This window comes from Larus michahellis, chromosome 2 (assembly GCF_964199755.1).
Source record: "Larus michahellis chromosome 2, bLarMic1.1, whole genome shotgun sequence".
In the NCBI taxonomy this organism is placed as follows: domain Eukaryota; kingdom Metazoa; phylum Chordata; class Aves; order Charadriiformes; family Laridae; genus Larus; species Larus michahellis.
Genome location: NC_133897.1, coordinates 36,621,520 through 36,640,938, shown reverse-complemented (window position 1 = coordinate 36,640,938; position 19,419 = coordinate 36,621,520). Strand labels below are relative to the sequence as shown.

General features: G+C 37.4%; 1 protein-coding gene across 8 annotated transcripts in view; it reads left to right on the top strand.

Moving 5' to 3' along the window:
* The window catches only part of OSBPL3 (oxysterol binding protein like 3), a 93,952-nt gene that overhangs the window by 54,698 nt on the left and 19,835 nt on the right, over positions 1-19,419 (top strand). For 6 of the 8 annotated variants that reach the window (XM_074574872.1, XM_074574873.1, XM_074574869.1 and 3 more), the window contains exons 7-16: positions 634-804; positions 4,189-4,315; positions 5,146-5,249; positions 5,391-5,483; positions 6,086-6,242; positions 8,614-8,744; positions 11,575-11,682; positions 14,505-14,639; positions 15,333-15,426; positions 18,493-18,743. In XM_074574872.1, the coding sequence (XP_074430973.1) occupies positions 634-804; positions 4,189-4,315; positions 5,146-5,249; positions 5,391-5,483; positions 6,086-6,242; positions 8,614-8,744; positions 11,575-11,682; positions 14,505-14,639; positions 15,333-15,426; positions 18,493-18,743 (1,371 nt within the window). The remainder of the gene's footprint in view (positions 1-633; positions 805-4,188; positions 4,316-5,145; positions 5,250-5,390; positions 5,484-6,085; positions 6,243-8,613; positions 8,745-11,574; positions 11,683-14,504; positions 14,640-15,332; positions 15,427-18,492; positions 18,744-19,419) is intronic. The other 2 variants (XM_074574876.1, XM_074574875.1) reach the window with 1 other exon arrangement.

Below are 19,419 nucleotides of genomic sequence, written 5' to 3'. Positions count from 1 at the left end.
TGAGAGGCTTTATTGTACTGTTCCAGAGTCAGTAACTCTGTTTCAAATAGCAACTTTAAAGATGCCTCATGTTTAGCAGCACGCTTTTCACCCAGCACTTTTTTCAGCAAAGGGTGTGCACTTGTTGTACAAGTGCTTTTATTTTTAGTGGTTGTATCTTGTTCTTTGTCTTATCTATAGGAAGTATTTTCCACAGTGTAGATTTGTGTAGATTTATCTATCCTTTTTGGGATAATTTGTTTCAAAATAGATGACCAAAATCAAATTTCTATTTGTGGTTAGTTGAGCCTTGACTAAACCTTAAAAAAGGCAATTAAGAAATGACAAACTAAATGGTTTTTTTTTAATTATGTTGTGTTTTTTTTCCATCTAGAAGTTGCTAAGTATTGTGTTCTGCATTGGAAGTCATAACTATACTAGTTGAATTTTCTCTTTTTCATGACTTTATCCTGTGATTAATTTTCTGTCATGCTTAAGCTCGTACAGTATGCATTTTAGGAACATTAGAACAACTTTTCTGATATTTTACCAATAAAAATGAGCCAGACTACCTGTCTAGTGAGCACAGAATACCTTAGTTTCTTTGTTAGTGATTTTGAATGTAAACGTTATAAAACCTGAAATTTTGTGTAGGTGAAATCTCAGGAGCTGTTCGATGAATGGGTAGCAAAACTTCGTCATCACAGAATGTACCGTCAGAACGAAATCTCCATGTTTCCTCACGACGTCAATAATCTTTTCTTCCCTGTGTCTACTATTGCGGACTCTGTCCCTGGTTTCTGTGATTCTACTCCGGGTAGAAAGGTAATAGTTACGATTTATAAATAATGAGCTTTCATCAGAGATTAAATTAGTCTGTTTTGTGTTTATTAAGTAAAAAGCATAATGGAAGTTTGTGGTGGGGTTTAAGTTATGATCTAAAATGTCAAGAGGAAAATTATATAATTTATTGATTTACTGGCAAGGAGTTATCGCTATGATGCTGTTAAATCTTAAAATTATTGTCTCATTGTTTTAATGCAGTAAATTATATATTCGCAATGACTTTTAAAACTTCATATTGAGTTAGAATCCTCATAATTTTTGAGACATGTATCAGTATTTGTCTGATATGTGCTGGTAAATATTAGTCTGGGTCACAGAAGAGCACTCGGCTAGATTTTTTTTTTCCATTTAGCATTTTTTCATTTATCCTTTAGCTAGTAAAACCCACCCTCTTTTACATTAATGAATCTGACTGCTTACCTGAGGAGTATATAGGAATTATCCAAGAGCCATCACCTGTGGCCACTATTTGTATTTTTAACTGAGGTAGAAGTGTTATTCAGACCAATACAAGGACCATGCTGTAGGTGGGTATGGGGTCTGGATGGGTCCAGTCAGCAGTGTGCTTCTCTTTAGGTCAAGTCTGTGACTTAGTTTCACAAAAGACCTGACAAATGCTCAGTCCAACACCATAACTGACCTCTTTGATGCAGTCTCACAGAAGAGGGATTGTGTTCTGTGCCTCAACACAACCTCTGTGCCTTCAGCAGTCTGCGCATTGACGGGCTGACATTCACCCAAAGAAGCTCTTCTGCTCCAATTTAGAACCAGTGATCTCTTTTGAGAATATTGTGTTATTTACTATAACTGAAATGACTCTCTATTTCTGTCAGCTCCAGAGTGTTTCCTAAGCAGCGGTCACCTATTCGTTATCCTCCTATCTAAGGTTTTCTTTTCGCTGGCTATATTGCTTTATGATCTGAGTGGGCTTGTTCCCCAGTACTTGCAGTTCATTACTTTGGTAGGACTATCCTGCAACCGAGTATGAATTTTACCAAACACAAACATGTCCCTGAACATCTTTTTGTTAGTGGTTGAGAGGGAGGGGATCTGTGTGAGCCAGCAACTGAAAGAACAGTAACTCACCCTGCGGTAACAGGGCTGTTCTGCAAAGAGCTGTCTGCCTGCTTTCTGTGGTGCCAGCGCCTCTGTGGCTCTGACAGCCTGCTCTTCTGAGGCTGTGTCTGCAAGGAAATGGCAAACCTCCTGTGGCCGTTTAGTTCTTTTCTCCCAACAGACAGCAGCGATGGAAGGGAAGAAGAATATTGAGGGCAAAAATGGAACATTGCAAAGCCCATGATATATCTATGCTTGTGCTCTAAAAAAAAAAAAAAAAGAAAAAAAAAATCCACATGACTACCATATCTAAATTCTATGCTCACTGTCAGAAAACTAACCATTTCTTCTTTGGCATGGAAGACTTTAATTCACTTCTAATTTATTAATCCAGATTTGCACTGCAAAGAAGCCCTACTTATTTTCATGTGAAAAATAGAAGGGGATAGTTCTTAAGCTGCAGTTAATCACCTTAGCTCTGCTGTAACTAAATGGAATTTTGCCAATTTACACTATCCCTAGCTTGATGGTAGTCGATATCAATCCAGCAGTTGAGGTTATTTTGAGAAAAATATATCGAGTGAACTTTGCATTGCATTTTATTTGCTGTTAGAAACACCTGATCAGTTTTCACATCTGTTTTTTTGTTATTGTTAGGAGGGAGGTGTATGTATCTACATATTGTTAACATGGAATTCTAAAGCTTAACCATGTGGAATTCTAAAGCTTGGATTCTAAAGCTTAACCATGCTGATCAAAAGCAAAACTATGCTAACTAGAGCTACATAAACTCTCTTGCCTGTTTCTTGGCATTGCCTACTTCCTTCCTCCCTCCTATTCACGCCCCTCATGTATATGAGTTGTGGAAAGGTTGGTTATATGAGATAGAGTTCTGAAGAGATAAATGTGGGATTTGTTCACAAAATGCCAATAAAATTGCTCATCTTTAAATTCAGTTTTCTTGTGCTTTTAAAGGCATTGGGATTTTTATTTGGTTATACATATATAGATGACTAAAGCTCATACAGCTTTACGTAGGAGTAAAACACCTAAACTACATAGATTAATTTAAAAATAAGTGTGCTTATTGATGCTTACTACAATTGCATACTGATTGTAGAAATCGATACAGTACTGAATGACATCACACAGATAGTACATTTTATTTTATTCTGCAACTCAAGTTGGAACTTATATTGTAAATTTTAAAAGACCGACTAAGAAAACTACAACTGACTGAGGTGTAGATGATGTTTCCTATGAATAGATTTAAAACTAGTACTGCCTGAGTTTTGATATAAGGTGAGCAAGAGGTAACGAAGTCTGTAAAGTGTGTGCTTCAGAGAAGAGCCAAACAATTTAGTCAGCTTTTCTCATAACCAGTAAAGTGGTCGAGTAATGGCACTTAGGATGAGGCATTTTAAAAATTATTTTAAACAAGATGATTACAAAGCATGTAATTTGTGCGATTTCCTGACATAGGTATTATTAAAGATGAAAGGTTTAGTAAGGTCTAAAAATAATTAGGCATTTGAAGTGCTATTATTTGTAGTTACATTAGAGAATAAAACAGCATTATAAGCCACAATCAACTGGTAAAAGTATTGGGTAGGAATTTCTTCCCATTGGAAACTACTGAATTGTACTGCTCAATTAGCTCTTACACAGAATTTCCAGCATCTCCTGAAGCATCCGATAGTGGGCGCTGCTAAAAATTAGATAAATTTAAAAATGGTGACAGAGATGTTGTAAAAGGTAGTATTTACCCAGATGAAGTGTCTAGTCACACATGTATTAAGGCCTGTCAAGCCAAATCCATGCTAAAGTCACACAACCTTGAGTAAATTTTTTAAATAAAATGTAGTAGATCTTGCTTTCTACATGGAAAAACAGCCTTAACAAATACGTGCATGTTACATTTAAGTTACTTTGTGGGCTTCTTTGGGGAGCGTGGAGGAGGAGTAGAATGTCTGACTTTGGCCTTGTTCAGATATGGTGCTTTAATTGTATTGTTGACTTAATTTATGCAGAACTTTGCCCTTCCTTAAAATTTAGTTTTCAGCAAATTTTTATGGTTCCTTTAGTATTTGTACTGCTTGTAGACAGCAGTTATGCTAGATATCCTGACATTATGTTCAATGACTGGTACACCTAGTTTTTTTAGTTCGTACACTTTTTTTCCTCTGTATTATTGATGCCTTCGGTCCTTGTCCTTGATCATGAACCTCAACTGTTGGTTGTCAAAATTTGTGCACGGAACATTAAAATATTGTTTGTTAATAATTCACTTGTTCTTTTTTGGAACAGGGAGGCAGCTTGACCAAACAGAATTCGCTGGCAGCTGGAGGTAACTTGTCATTTTCCTTTTCAAGTAATGAGTCCAGGATTTCGTCTTGGCTACAGTCTTCTGAAGACATGGAAAAATGCTCAAGAGGTAATGATATTTGAAGGAAGCTGAAAATAGCCTAATATTTCCCCTATTTTTTCTTGACAAGAGTACTATGCCTTAAGTAGTCATTACAGTTAGAGTTTTCTCTGAAACTGGAGGGAGGAAAGGGGTGTTTGTTGATTAGCTGGCTACTCACGTGTTTTCAAAAGGACTAGTGATTATGGATGTGGGGTTATCAATTGTGAGCACCTCTTAAAGGAACCTATGTATTTCAGTACATTTTCTTTTATATACGAACAACTTCAGCAGTAAGATTTGAACTTTCTTGAGCTGGCTATTCAAAGAAGCATCCAAAATCTAGTCATTTAAAAAGCACTAAGTCTTTGTACTTGAAAGTCACCTTCTGCTTTCATGCTTTCCTAAGAGCGTGAAGACCTCTCTCATGTTGGTAGCGTCTGTATAGTACTTATTTGGTAAAGTTCTACCTACTAGTGAGCTTCAGCTCTAATGTAGAGGAGCCTCATCTGTAGCTCTGAATGTACCGTTCAGTCTTGAGGCCTATGGCATTGTTACCCTCACCATGAGGAGCTATGACTTGTCCCGAACTGCAGTAATTATCACATTATTCTCATTTTTTTTGCAAGCAACTAGGATAAAATATCATTATCATTATCCATACCGTATAGATGCATTTTAATACTTTGAATTTGAAGATAGAAGGATACATGCTTTTTATCCAGTTGTCTAATAATGTGCATTTAGTCAATAAGTAACATAAGCTAGCTGCAATCAAAGTAAGACTAACCTACAAAGAAAAAACTTTCAATGTGTCTGTTACTTTAGGGCAACTGAAAATATTCTCTTGTTCAAAACAGACCTCTCCAACTGTCACACATATTTACTGGAAATGAACCAGCTGTTACAGAGCATGGATGTTCTTCACAGGACATATTCAGCGCCTGCTATAAATGCTATGCAGGTTTGTTGTTTAAAAAACAAAACCAAAAAAAGGTTTTCCCTTGCAAATCCAAAAAACAACACCAAATCCTAAAGGATCAAGGTCTTTCTTCTTAGCTCTACTAGTTTAATGTATTATTTTTGTCCTGTGTGTTGTTAAAAGGCTGGACCTTTTGAAAGCCCAAAGAAGGAAAAGAGAACACACAGGAGGTGGCGATCCAGAGTTGTTGGGAAAGAGGCTAAAGGAATGTTACAGGTAACCAGTCCTTTCAGTGCCCATCTTTCTCCAGTCTTAGTTATTGATCACTTCCTAGTGTGACCAGTTGAGGAAATATGAATCCTTTCTTAGTAGTGTCCTGTGCTAGCTCATTTTATGTGGGTAATGTATCAGACCAAAAAAAATACGTTATGATTGGTATCTGCAATAGGATCTGTCTTGCTACCTTCAGGAGACTGGCCATGTTTTTTACCCATGTTTTCAATCTGCCTCCGGTTTGAGGGGTTGTTGTGGTGGGGTTTTTTATCGGTACAGATTTTTGGAAATTCTCCAGATAGTTTTGTACATGTTTGCATCCAGAGGCCATTAGATATTTATAAGTGGGGGGAAATAGTATAGCATATGGTACAGCTCTCAGTGGACTTGTTTCTCGGAGTTTTGCCAAATCTCCAATTGTGATATCTTGGGCAAAGTTATATCTATGGTTTCATCTGCCAGGTGTCATCCATTCCAAGCCTATTGGTAATTTACAGTAGTTTTTCCATTTTTGGTGTCTTCAACATGTAACCCAGGTGGGTACAATAAAACAAAATTTTCTTTACAGTTTGTAAAAACATCACAAATGGCTGTTCTCCTTACAGGTGCCTTCAGTATTTTCTGCCCCAATGAGACTGCATGCTTCCAATCCAAACTTATCTACAATAGATTTTGTAGAGGAGAAAAATTACTCTGATGGCTCTGAAACATCATCAGAATTTACTAAAATGCAGGAGGACTTATTTCACATTGCACATAAAGGTAATGAAATTGTTCGCATGTGATTTTATATCATCACAATTTAAATAATGACGTGACTTCTAAGAATGCTTCCTGTTTAATGTTCAGAAAAAGCAGAAAATGCCCTCCCTTCAATTCCCTTGAGGAATTGCAAATGCTGAGATCTTGAGTCATTTGAAAAAAGTGGCTTAATCATCGCATTTTTAATTTTTTTTTATTTAATAAAGGGCAGTCCTTTGTTTTATGTGCTAAAAACCTAGGTTTTACTTTTTTTTTTTCAAAAGGTAAAAATCCTAAAATCAGTTGCTATAAACACAACAGCAGATTATACTCTTTTGTGTTTGTGTGGATATGTGTTTATATGAGCACATGTATGTTTGTATATTCGGTGTGCTTCACTGTATTTCCGAGTTAACATTTGTTGGTGATGCAAGGGTTGCTATGGTAGTAACCTATTTTTAGTGAATACAGAAGAGTAAAATCATGTAAAGCAGCCAGAGGGGCAGCTTGACTAGAAATGTTTCTTCTCTCAGAATCATTTTTCATTAACAGTGCTTTGTTGTTAACATAACAATAAACAACATTTTTGTTGTTTAAATGATCTTGGTGAGGAAGGCACTTAAGCATTTATATCTGACAGACTTTTGGAAGTATTGGCTTTGTCTCCTTTTGCACAAGATAACGGTTGGTGTTATCAATAAGCATTCTTTGCTTGTTTTTCCCCTCTGGTGATGGTGTATCTTGATGCCATTATGTAAGGAATGCATCTAAGTAGTAAACTTTATAAAAAGCCAATTGTAATCAAAACTGATGTATGCTTCCAAAAAGATAAAAGGAGTGCGGGTGGGGTGCGGTTGGAAAAGTTACTATTAAGCAGAGCAAAGAGATTACCTTCTCAAGGTCATCTTAACTGAAATGTCCATGTCAGAAATTTTGGTTAGATTGACCCATGCACTTGAGGGGACAATTGACTTGGTACTATTTAATACAGTATCATTTTATTGAAAGTACGAAGAATTTTTTTCCAAAGTTGCTTTCGAACACACCCCTTCCAAAAAAGGGTAGCGAAGAAAACTATTGCTTTAGCTTTTGATACAAATTAAATAAAATGTCACATTAGTACTTTAGTATGTAACAATTCTTGAAAATTTAAGTTAGAGTACAACTTACTAAATGACATTTAAGGTCACCAAAGACTCTGGTCATGTCATCCGCATATGAAAGGCTAACAGAATAGATCATAGTGGATACATCTTCCTCCCCACCCCCTGTGTTACTGTTAAAGATTTCTTCAAATAGGTGAAAGTATGAGAATTAGCTTTGGTAATGGTTTGCAGTGTTGAAATATCCCTTAAGAATATTTTCTTAGAAGTGTAAATTAGGTTACAACAAATACTCAATGAAGTGATGATGATTCAGGTTAACTCGGAGTGGGTGATTAGAAGAGAGAGGTAGCAGAGATTTCTTGTTCTTTGTTCTTTCCGTGCATCCATGCTCAGATTTTATATCTCCATTTCCCTGGAAGTGGATACATTTTTGCATTGGCAGTTCTCTTGACTGTGTTACAAGGCTCTATCAGGCCCTCAGAAATCCTCCAATTCTCCAGTTAGATTAACGTTGTAACCCTACATGAACAAATATTACTCAAATTTTTATTCCTAGTGGTTAAAGAAAAGATTACATGTCTTAAAAGTAAAAGAATAAGGAAAGTGCATTTCCCCTTTAACAATCTAGTGGTTTTTAAATTGCATGATCTGTTGTCTGATTTTAATGTTTCAGGCTGGTGATACTGGCTCAGGAAGGAGTAGAAGTAGCAGCGTAACATGCACAACATTCAGGATCTGACCCTTTGAGTCACTAAATCATCTAACAAGCTGAAATTTTTTTATCCCAGAAAGAGTTAACAAAACTCAACAGCACAATTGACTTGCTTGTGGGGAAACTACTAACCCTGTAGCTGTTTTTTTGATTATTTTTTTTCTATTTCATTTTTTTTTTCTTCCCTCTTTTCTTCTCCCCCACTGGAATTCTTAAAGGAATGTGGAATAGAGTCATGACCATCTGAAGATCCAAGCTAATTGGGGAACAAAAGCAAGTGAAGAGCAGATGTGGTTAGTTAGCTTTGTTGCCATCTGTCACAAATAATCAAGAGTAATTTTGACTGTGGCTAATATAGTCAACACGGTAGCATACACCGTAAACATTTCTCCTACTAAAAATCTACCCTATAACCTTGATTAATACTACTTGTTTTTAGTAACCTGCCCTGGATTTCTCAACCTAAATTCTCGTTTCTGTCACCATAAATGATGTTTCATTGAAGTTTTACATAATTGGTACGTATACAATTGTTAGCTGTTTTTAACTGTCACTTTTTATGAAATGGTTCTAGTTTACTTCAGCTTGAGGTCAGCTTTCAGCACCATATCTACAGAGAGAGAAAAGCTGAAGCAGATGTTGGAGCACGATGCATCCTCATCTCCATCTGCACAAATAGTTGGCTTGAAGAATGCCTTAACATCCGTAAGTGACGTGCCTGGAGTTCAGCAAGCTTTATTGTCATCAGATACTACTTTTAAATTTAATAGTAGTTAATTTTGGGTTTCTTTAGTGTCCGTTCTGTGGTAGAATTTGCAGTATTGAATCATAGTAGGTTATTATATATGGTGTTTTTCAAAGACTCTTTCCTAAATGTTAAAGGTATTGTGAAATCACTGAAGTTTGTTAGATTGATTTAGGTATATAGTATAATCGGTGTCATTTTATGTCAAGAATCAGAGGTCTGCTCTGTGATGTTAAGTCTGCTTTCTCTTGAAACATACACTGCTTAATCACTCAATTCTGGTAGGCTGTGGGTTTTCTTCTCCTTTTCTTTAAACAGAACTCAAGTATTCACTGCATGACTTGGCATAAGATAAAGGTGAGAGTGGCTGAAAACACTCAGCTGTCACTTCTACTGTGCTAGAGCTTCACTATGCTGCACCAAGACACTGCAAAGCAAATTCAAGTAAAACTCGTTTATATTGACTTCCAACTTTAATTATCTTTTAGTCATCTAAAAGCAGCAATGGAGCTGTTAGGGCAGAGTTCTAAATGACAAAAGATTGTCCTCTTTAAAAAGGTGGGGGTTTTGGTTGATGTGCTTTTTGTAATTGGTTGAGACCAGAACTTTCAGGTTGGTCATGTCTGAACATGTCAACCAGACAGTGATCTCATCTCAGAGCAATGAGGGCCATCACTACTCTGGTCTTAAAATTTCAGTGTTTGTTGCAAATTTCCAATCAGAGGCAGATTGGGATATGAAGACTCTCTGTCATTGATAAATGTGATATAGATCATCTTAGAATTATTTCAGTATGAAAACTTCCCTTTGCTTTACAAAAGCTGCATATGGTTATAGTTTTTTAAGCATATAAATGCCTCTTTGCCTAGACCTTTAGAGGCTGTGATGTCTTCATAGTATTTACAGAAAGCTGAAACCTGTTGCATAATAACTATACTCACTCACTTGCACTCCTTTTTTTTTGGCTTTCAGATGTTCCACTTCTGATATTTGAATAAGTGACTTTTATTTTTCCAGTGTTATTTGCCTACCATTTTATATCAAAAAATCTGTTTTAAAATTTCTGAACTCAGTGAACACTCAGCTTAGCATGATTTTTTTTTTTCCAAGCAATGAAATTCTGTTGTCCATCTTCATCCTCTAAATAGCTTCTGAAAGTCATCCTTTTAGGTCTTATCTGATAATAAGCCTTTTGTAGCCCATTCGGAAGTCATCTGTGAACCTTGGCAGTTTCAGCAGAGCTTAACACCAGTGAGGGCTATTCTTAGCCTGTAGATCTGTAAAGCCATGGTGCCAACAGAAATTTCTCACCCTGTACAGCAGAGAATCCTGTAGGAGAAAGGAATTAGCTTCCTTTGAAGACATATAGAAGCACAGATATGATAAACTTGACGTGTTTCTAAGACTTCCTTGCAGAGAGTCCCATGTTGATGACTTTGATTTAATGTTTGTTGTTGGTCGTTTCAGTTTGTTTTCTGTACATGAGGAACATGAGGAAAGCTATGAAACAGAAGTCTGTTTTGCCCTCATCAGCCTGGCAGGGGAAGAAAAGTGAACATGTTTAAAGTGAATAAAACACCACAAAAATAGCATCTCTACTTCTGCTTCTCCCTCATTAAGATTGTAGCCTTGACCTACACATGGTCTAAGAAAAGCAAATACAGAATGGGGAAAAGCAAAATATTTTTATTTTGCGGGGAGGAAGAAGATAATAGAAGGAAGAAAACACTTAGTAGCAAACAATGAAAATTGGAAGATGCTATTACAGGAAAGCTCTGTAAATTCTTTTTTGCACTTATTTGATGTCGAGGGTATAACACAATGCTGTCCGCTTGAACACTTGACACAGAAGTGCTATATGCCTGTATGGCAAATTCAGACCACACATACCTAGAGCCAGAAATTACTTTCTCCCTTGCATCATCACTTTGAGCTTACTGTCTTTCTTGCCCTCAAGACAATTTCCAACAAAAATTACTATTGAAATCAGAAGCATTTGTGGGACAAAGCAGATGTGTAAACAGCAGGGTTCTCCACATCCTAGTATTGATTCAGATCACTAAAATGGGCAGTAAGTCTTCAGTATTGCTCCAAAATTAGTAACCCAATCTTTTTTTTTCAGAGATATTTTCATTGCAGGCAGGGTTGCATTCTCTTCCTACAAGTCTACTCTAACTGACATCTGCCCATCAGATGCACCCAGCATGAGTAAATAACATGTAACAAACATGAGTTTGCAGTAGAGGCTTTTTATTCTGATCATTGCCGTTATAAGCCGATAGGACACAAATTGTAGCTGTACCTGTCTGAATTTGAGTCTTATTTCTCTGTCAGCGGAAGGCAAAGGGAACTGTCAGTATACCAGGCTGATGGGAAAATCAAATGGTTTTGGATGTGGCAAGCATAAGAATTAATGTTGAGAGAGACTAGGTTGGAGATAGGGTTGAAGGAAGGGAGCTTAAAAGAAAAAAGATGCACAAAATTTATTTATAACTTATTAAATCAGCCTGCAAAACCTAGTAACTTGAAATATACCTGCCATCTTTGGCTTTTTTTCTCTATTCATGTGACTTTTCCATCACACTGAACAAGAATAGTTTTAATTTCAGAGATAATGAACAAGGTTTGAAGCATTTATAATAAAAGATTTCCTGAACCAGTAAAAAATCATGCGATGGTGGTGTTTTATATTGCACTTTAAATACTCTTCACCTCTTTTTACACAATAAAGCCAAGTTCAAGTTAGTTGAGAGAACTTTATATCCCCAATATTTTTGTTAAATATTCCAGGCAATAGCACAAAACACAGATCTTAAAGACCGGTTACGCAGAATACATGCCGAATCTATGATCCTTGATTCAGCATCTAATGCAAAATCAAGTCCTGATTTGGTCAAGGTGGGTATGGATTTCCTCTTTCAAGTGATGTCTGTTCCTCAAGCCCCTACATCTAGACAGTGCTGTATAGCTGCATCTTGTCTTGTTCTTCATGTCTTTGCTGTGGTGTATTGTGTTAGTAAAATGAGTCGCTTTCATGGTTATGAGTCATTTCTGATGATGCACTGTGTAATAACTGATTTCAAAGAGTTTCCTTGTGAGCAGTTTTCCTGAGCACAATTCCATGGCTTTTTTGCTACTGGTTCCTGGTGGTCTTCCTCATCTCCTGCCTGGCTTCCCATTCAGCATGAACAGAGCTGATGCCTTGTTGCCCTCATGCTACTGTTTCTCTCCCCCTTCTTCCCTTGTAAACTTTCAAGTTCTGTAGTTCTTTCTGTTGCCTGTCTAAATAATGTTAGCCCAGAATGCTGGCTACCAGTGTGGCTTGTGTAAGGGTTAGAACAGCTCCCAGACATTTCCATGAAAGGATCAAAGAAATGAGACATACAGGAACCCTCTCAGCCATTTCGTTTTCTTTGTGTGAAGCCAGGGAGTCTTCTACATATTCAGTGAGCCTGTTTAAGACATGCTGTTGTTCAGACAGTTTTTTGGCTTGCTGCAGAATCCATGTGAATATGGTTATTTATAGGTCATGGGATCTACGTGTTAATGGTGCTAGTGAGGGAAGCAAGAACTGTGTTAATTCGGATGGATTTTTCTAAATGTTACCTCATACAGAAACTTCTGCTGTGCTTGTAGTATAAATCTTTCATTAGAACTTGAGTGGATGTAATGGCAGGGGTTTTATATAACTTATTTCCTTTTATTTTTAATGACAGTTTAGTCATTCCGTCTGTTCACTTCTGGTTTAGTTCTGTTTTAGTAGAGATGTGTTTTGGTCATATTTAGCAGTTCGTTTTGTTTTTTTTTCTTCTTCAAAGTAGTTGATCATTCTAATGCCTTTTGCTTTTAATCCCATGAGAATTTGAACAGCACTTAAACTGCTGTCCAAACAAGCATTAATGCATTGATTTTTAATTTCAGTTCTTTATTTTTATATTTAGTGGACGTCCTTGCAATGACGATGGATTATTTCCTGAAACTTGTTCTATGCACTACACACACCACATACACACGCACAACAAAAATAGCCTTCAAAAGGTCATTTAGAGGTTTCATTCAAAAATTCCCCCTGACATGGTTTGGGATGGAGCTTAAGGATGAAATCACTTATACTGGAGAAGTTTGGCTTAGATTTGTCTGAGGACTGTGATACAGTAGTGCTGCGGTGAGGAAGACAGGGCCACTGCACAAAACTTGGCGCTATGATAGACAGGTGAAAATTGAAGCAGTATAAACTATTATCTCAAGTCTTTGCATAAGGTAAAAGTTTACTTTGTCTATTGGGCAGTTTATGTTGTAGTTTATCGTGCCAGAGTGGGAAAATGAAAGAAGACAACCTGAAACTGTCATGTGATAAATATAAAAACCTGATGTTCTTTTATGAGCCTTTCCTGCTCGCTTTCCTTCTCAGATTCAAAATAGTATGGGAAACAATCCCAGTAGCAACTCTTACATGTGTAAGATTTTCTTTTTTCACTTGTAGCACCCTAGCGTAACTGCCTTCCCACAGAAGAGACAATGTGGAGACTTCCTCTTTTCTTGCTGCTGTATCAGAACTTTTTTTTTTTTATAAGTCTTTTGTATGATAACAGTTTGGTTTGTTATCATGTCACCATTATCAGCATATACTGAATAACATTCCATACTACAGTAACATCTACTGGCAGAAAAGCTTTGAAAGAAGATTTGTCAGTTTGATTATAGGCATGTCAGATTGTTCCTTATGTTGTTCTGAAAGTAAAACACTACAATTCCTCCAAAATCATGATAGGGCAGTCATGGTTACAAGTTAGTAAAGCATCTCATGGAGAAAAGCTTGAGAACAGCTGATACACTCCTTTGGGCCAGGTAACCCTTTTCCTTAGCGTTGGTGGAGTTATAAGGGAAAACAAGAGTGCACAATGTTCTCCAACTTTTTTACTGCATGCACAGAATGAATCAAGTCTCACTGGTCACCCCACCTTTGCTAGGCCACCTTTTGTAACTCTACTTACATCAATGATCTGTAGAGCTTCCATGGGAGGAGTTACCAAGATCTCTGTGGCAGTCAAACGTGCCTGCAGCAGCAAAAGCAGTATCACTTACATGGCTTTGATAATACGTTGGGTTTGGTTTACACAGAGCTGTCTCAGGCGTGGATACGAAGGGAAGCTTTCAAAGCACGGCATAGAAAATTACCTAGTGAAGAAAGAGCGCTAGGAAAGCATTGCTATTATATAGAAATCAACTTTGCCCCTCTGAATTTTGTATGCCACTGCACCACAGGCTTTGCATTAAACAAGGCGTAGGAGGAGAAGACTAACTCATTTGCTAAGATCAGAAGGGAATGTGAATCCAGGATGTAATATAAAGAGATTGGAGTTTTGCTCTTTTGGGGGCTTTTTCATGATACACTTGTGTATATCGGGCTAAATCATTCAAATATCAAAGCACTTTAATTTTTAGTTTTGTTTGAGGAAAACGTACATGCAGCACTGTAACTGATTTACTGAATACACATTGCTTTTTTCCTTCTTTTTTTCTTCTTCTCTTTGGTCTGTTTTACTTTGGTTTTAAATCGCTGTTTGAAACACATGCTACCTTTCACTAAACTGGAGAGGAGCATGGGCAATCTTCTCCCAGTGTTTTACAGCCCTTCGAGTTATGTGACTGTAGAATTGCATGCATGAGTGTTATTTGTGGTACTTCTCCTCTCAAAACTTCTTGTTGCTTTTAAACAGGAAAATTCAAGAGAAGAAAGCAGAGGTCTGGTTCACCAGGTCTCCAATGAAAGCAGACTGTCTATAGCTGACTCTCTCACAGAATTTTTTGATGCCCAGGAAGTCCTACTGTCTGCTAGCTCTTCAGAAAATGAGGTCTGAGCATTAAGATTGACGTCATTCTGATGTAGTTTCTGATCTGCTACTTGACGTGCAGTCTTTCTGAGTCATCTGGCACATCAGATGACTGCCAGAAAATGAAAATTGTCAAAACATTTAGAAATTAATATGCTGCGTGTATTTATTTGTTGTCATTGTCTCTTCACAGTAAAATGTAAGAATTATTATGAAGAAGTCTTATACGCACATTGAGGCAAACGGCAGTTAGGTAGCTAGTATGCAGACACTGCATATATTGTACTGTCTGCCTGGAGTTGTTACACAGGTGCTTAAGAAATGGTATCATAGAAATATGTATTCATACCTGTCCTTGTGGTACCTGTAGGTACCTCGGGGCTGATGTCCTGCATATTGAAACTTAATAGCTCATTTCGTCACCTCTCTCAGACGTGGCTTTTGATATGAGGAAAGCCGCCCTAGCTGTGGGGCCAAGAAGATGAAGCATGTCTCCACTAAAAGAATAGTTGAATTTTCAATGATGTTAATTTCTTCCAAACTCAATTATGTCATCTTTGGACTTCTTAGTACTTTCCTGTAATACTGAAACACGTCTTAAACAGTGTAAATCTATTAAAGTGGTAATTGTAGCGGAAAGTAACAATTTTCATGTGCATATGGGGTTATTTTAATGAGTGATTTATCTTGCTTATTTCCCCACCCTCCACTTAGGTATCAGATGATGACTCATATGTAAGTGATATCAGTGATAATGCCTCAGAAGATAATCTAAGCAATGACATGGAGAATGAAAGACAAACGTTAGGTAAGTTCAGTGCTTTATTATACCATGTTTTGAGAATTTTCTTTGTTTCTTTTTGTTTGGGATTATTTTTTTCTTCTCTTACTAGAAATAATTTGATATCACAGGCTCTGAGATGTGAACAGCCTGTGTTTTTTTCTCTTACAGCCTCAGATTTGTTTAGAACAGCGCATTGTTGCTAATCTGATTAACAGGACCCAGGCACTGTTGATTAAGCAGGATGGTGGTTCTGTATCAGCAGAGAAACACGTATTTTTTTGGTTTCTTTTGTGCAACTCCCACTCCTTTTCAGTTCCTTTCATGGCCACACCACTTTTCAAAGTAGCAAGGCCTAGCTGCTTTCTTTTTTTCAAAAAGTAATTTTCTTCCTGTCACTCTGTTTTTTCAGTCTGCAATTTAAAAACGGCATTCAGAGTTCTGTTGTTTTTAGCAGAATTCAGTGTTTAAACATGAGAATAATTACACACTGGCAGGCCTGGTGTATGACCATAAGGATTTCTTTTTTGCATGTTTTAATCATGATAGTCGTATTAGTACATATGCTTATTTAACTGTCTTGCTAATTAGAGACAGAATCAAAAAAAGAGGGAGAAGAATTGGTCATAACAAACTAATTGGCTTTGTGCCTTCAGCTCTTTTCAGCTAACCACAATGTTCTTTCCACTCTATCAATATATTTTTATCTTCGAAAATGCTGAACAGTGCTTTTGTACAAGCAGCTGTTTCCTGAGCATCTCCAAGGACCAGTGGAAGAACTCAGGTAGTTTGATATGCCTGGGAGATCTGTTGTATTCTGTTACTGTTGAAAAATGAAGATTGTTTTTTTGAAAGATAGGAAATAATACAGATTGATTTTTCTCATGATCTGGACCTTAGAAAACTGTACTAATCTGTCTGTTCATCTTCTTGTAGCAAAGACCATCACTGAAGCTCTTCTGTATTAGCAGTGCCTCCACATGCTTCTCTGGTACCTGCTATTTCTGTGCTTCAGGCAGCCTGCCACTCCCGTTAATAGCAAACTGGATGTCTTTTTCCTACAGGGCTTTAGCTGAACTGTAAATTGTAGGATTATGATAAAATCCTCTGGCCACTATAATGTAGAAGGTCAGACCGGATGATGATAACGGTCCAGGCTGGCCTTAAAAGTCATTGAGTCTAGTTGGAGGCCAGATGTCTTAATCTCCTTCAGTATTGTTGCTGGCCATTTGTCACGTCTCTTGCAAACCAGGTTTTGCATAGGCTTTTCTTTTCATGGAAGGTGGGAAAACTTCACTGTATAGAAAAGCTGGTATCCAAATATCTTTGTTGTTTCTCTACTCAGTTTTGTCAACAGTTTACCCCAGTTAATGGACTGGTTCAGAATACATAGTTCAGTTAATTAGTATTCTGCTTTTAATCAGAAGCTGTCAAAGGACATAGCTAAATCCCATTTCAGAGAGCTCTTTTGAACAAGGATAACTTTTTAGCATTTACCTCCTTCCTCTCCAGATATCCCCTCATTTCTCAGGTATCTACAGGAACATTCTTCTTTTTGGCCTCTTCTGATATAAATAAACTATTCCAAGAGGGAATATTCCAAGCCCACCTCTTAACTCTGAAACAGTATAATTGCTTCTGGTAGATGTTTTGATTCATAGTGCCCACACCATTTTTATGCAAAAAGAGAGAGACGGGCAGCAGACTGCAAATAGTTCACCTGTCCTTGTTACAGTAACTCTATCGTATGAGATACTAGGACTTCTGGTTTGTGAGTGGCAGGAAAGATGGAAACTTCTTCCTTAAAACTTTGAGGCTGCTGATTACACTTTAAATCCTTAAACCCGTCCTAAGGCATGGGCCAGCATAGATAGCGGTGCTGGAGACGTTAGCCCTTGTGGTTACCTGCACTTTGTTGGAAGCACTGCTGGTATCGTGCTTATGTCAGTGGACCAGCAGAGGAAATACTGGTTGAAATTATGCATTTAAGGGCAATGGTACTTTGGGCACGTGCAGCACAGGAAAGATGTGCCGCCCAGTGCTGTTTTAATTCCTCCAAGACGAAGCGGTGTGAGGAAAGCTGGATGAGGACAGGGGCTGACAGGCTGGGGCTATACCTGAATGTCTCCAGATGGTAACTGATTCTAGAGCAGGAGCTTCCTGGTGCTTCTAAAGATAAAATATGTTCTTGTAGTGGCAACCATATTCCTCTCTGAAACGAGATTGATGTACAGCTAAGCAATGTAAACACTTCAGAGTAGTGCCTGCTGCAGAAGCTTTTAACTCTGTTTTGATCCTGCCACAAATCATTTCATGGTGCACTTAGAACTATTTATCCTGTTCCAATTGCTTTGACATAGCAACACAGGCCTCAGATATTCATGTCAAGGACTCTTGACACAAGTCCTTTTTTTTTATCTTCAGCAAACCCATAGCTCCACAGTTGCTTCAGCTTTTCCACCTTTAAAACAGGCCATTTCTCCACCAACATATGGGTGTAACTTAAAGCTAACATCACGAAATTTTTTTAAATACTTAGCATTATGGAGAGCACTGTGGAAAAGCCTGCATGTAAATCTGGTGAAGTAAATTTCTCTGGTAGGAGTATTCAAAAAAGCAGGAAAAGATAGGTAGGAGTTGTTATTGTGCTTGTATCTGTAGGTTACGCCTTGCCTTATGAGAATTGTCAACTTAATTGAAGCTCTGTCAAGGAGGGAGGTTTTATGTCCCTTAAACAGATAGGAATCCATTTCTGTTTTACAAATAAAATAGTTATAGTACTCACTCTTTCAAATTCAATGGGAAGCCTGAGCCTTTCTTATAGGCTTTAAGGTGAAGGATGTAATTTTTTTATGCATCTTTTGTACCTGACATTTACCTCAGTTAACATACAGAAATTAAAAGCTGGTTCTTAACTTTATCATTTGTGTAACAGGTTACCTTCAAACCACAAGTGAAATACTTGAATGAATTGTGAGGGTGGGAGGAATTTTTGACAGAAAAAAGGTGGTTGCATTTTAATGTATGTTTGCAAAGGGGATGAAACTAAGTAAACAGTGAATTGACTTGGTCTGCCACTTCCTTCCTTTTCAGACTGTATTTCTGAAAGTGGAATTGGATGCAATTCTAAACGGAGAACATGTTTACCAGCTCCATGTCCTAATACAAGTAACATCAGCCTGTGGAATATCCTGAGAAATAACATAGGAAAGGATCTCTCCAAAGTGGCGATGCCTGTTGAATTAAATGAGCCACTTAACACCCTTCAGCGTCTCTGCGAGGAGCTGGAGTACAGTGAACTACTAGACAAAGCAGCGCATACACCTAACCCATTTGAACGGATGGTAAATATATTATTCCAAACACTTAGTAACATTCAATATAATTAGAATAGAGTAAATATAAAAACAATCTGCCAAAGAACTGAAGATGTTCTGTTCCATTTTTCTTTTTCTCTCAACTGGGAGAGGCAGACTTTCCAAATGTGTGTCTTACATGCTTACACACCCCCTATTTTTGACTCTTCTGCATAATTTCTGTTGCTTTGTCAGGACGTCTCTCTCCCTATATCTAAACAAAGATGTAGTTTAGTTCTGTTTTGCAGCTCTTTGTAAGATTAAAAATTTACAGCAAAAAGGAAGGGAGCGGTTGAGCTGGTAAACTTCCCTCTTGAGTATGAAAGCTACAGTATATCTTTTTTTTAAGGGTGTCTAATCTAGTAACACATTTGTGCGTAGAAGGTGCTGCATCTTCCAGCCCTACACTACTGCGATATCTTTATATTAACTAAATGAGCTCCATTTCTTTTATTAACTGGTTTTGTGAAGTTTTGGGTTGATCCAAAATGTTCAGGATCTCAAAACCAGGCAATATGAATGTATGTTAGGTACAATAATGGTGTCGTCTTCTGCCGGTGCAGAACCCTGAATTCAGCATTTGGCAAGAGAACAGGAGAAAAATGCCTTTCAGTTGTTCCGCTTCCAGGTATACAAGAACTACTTAATATGTAAGCCCATAAAT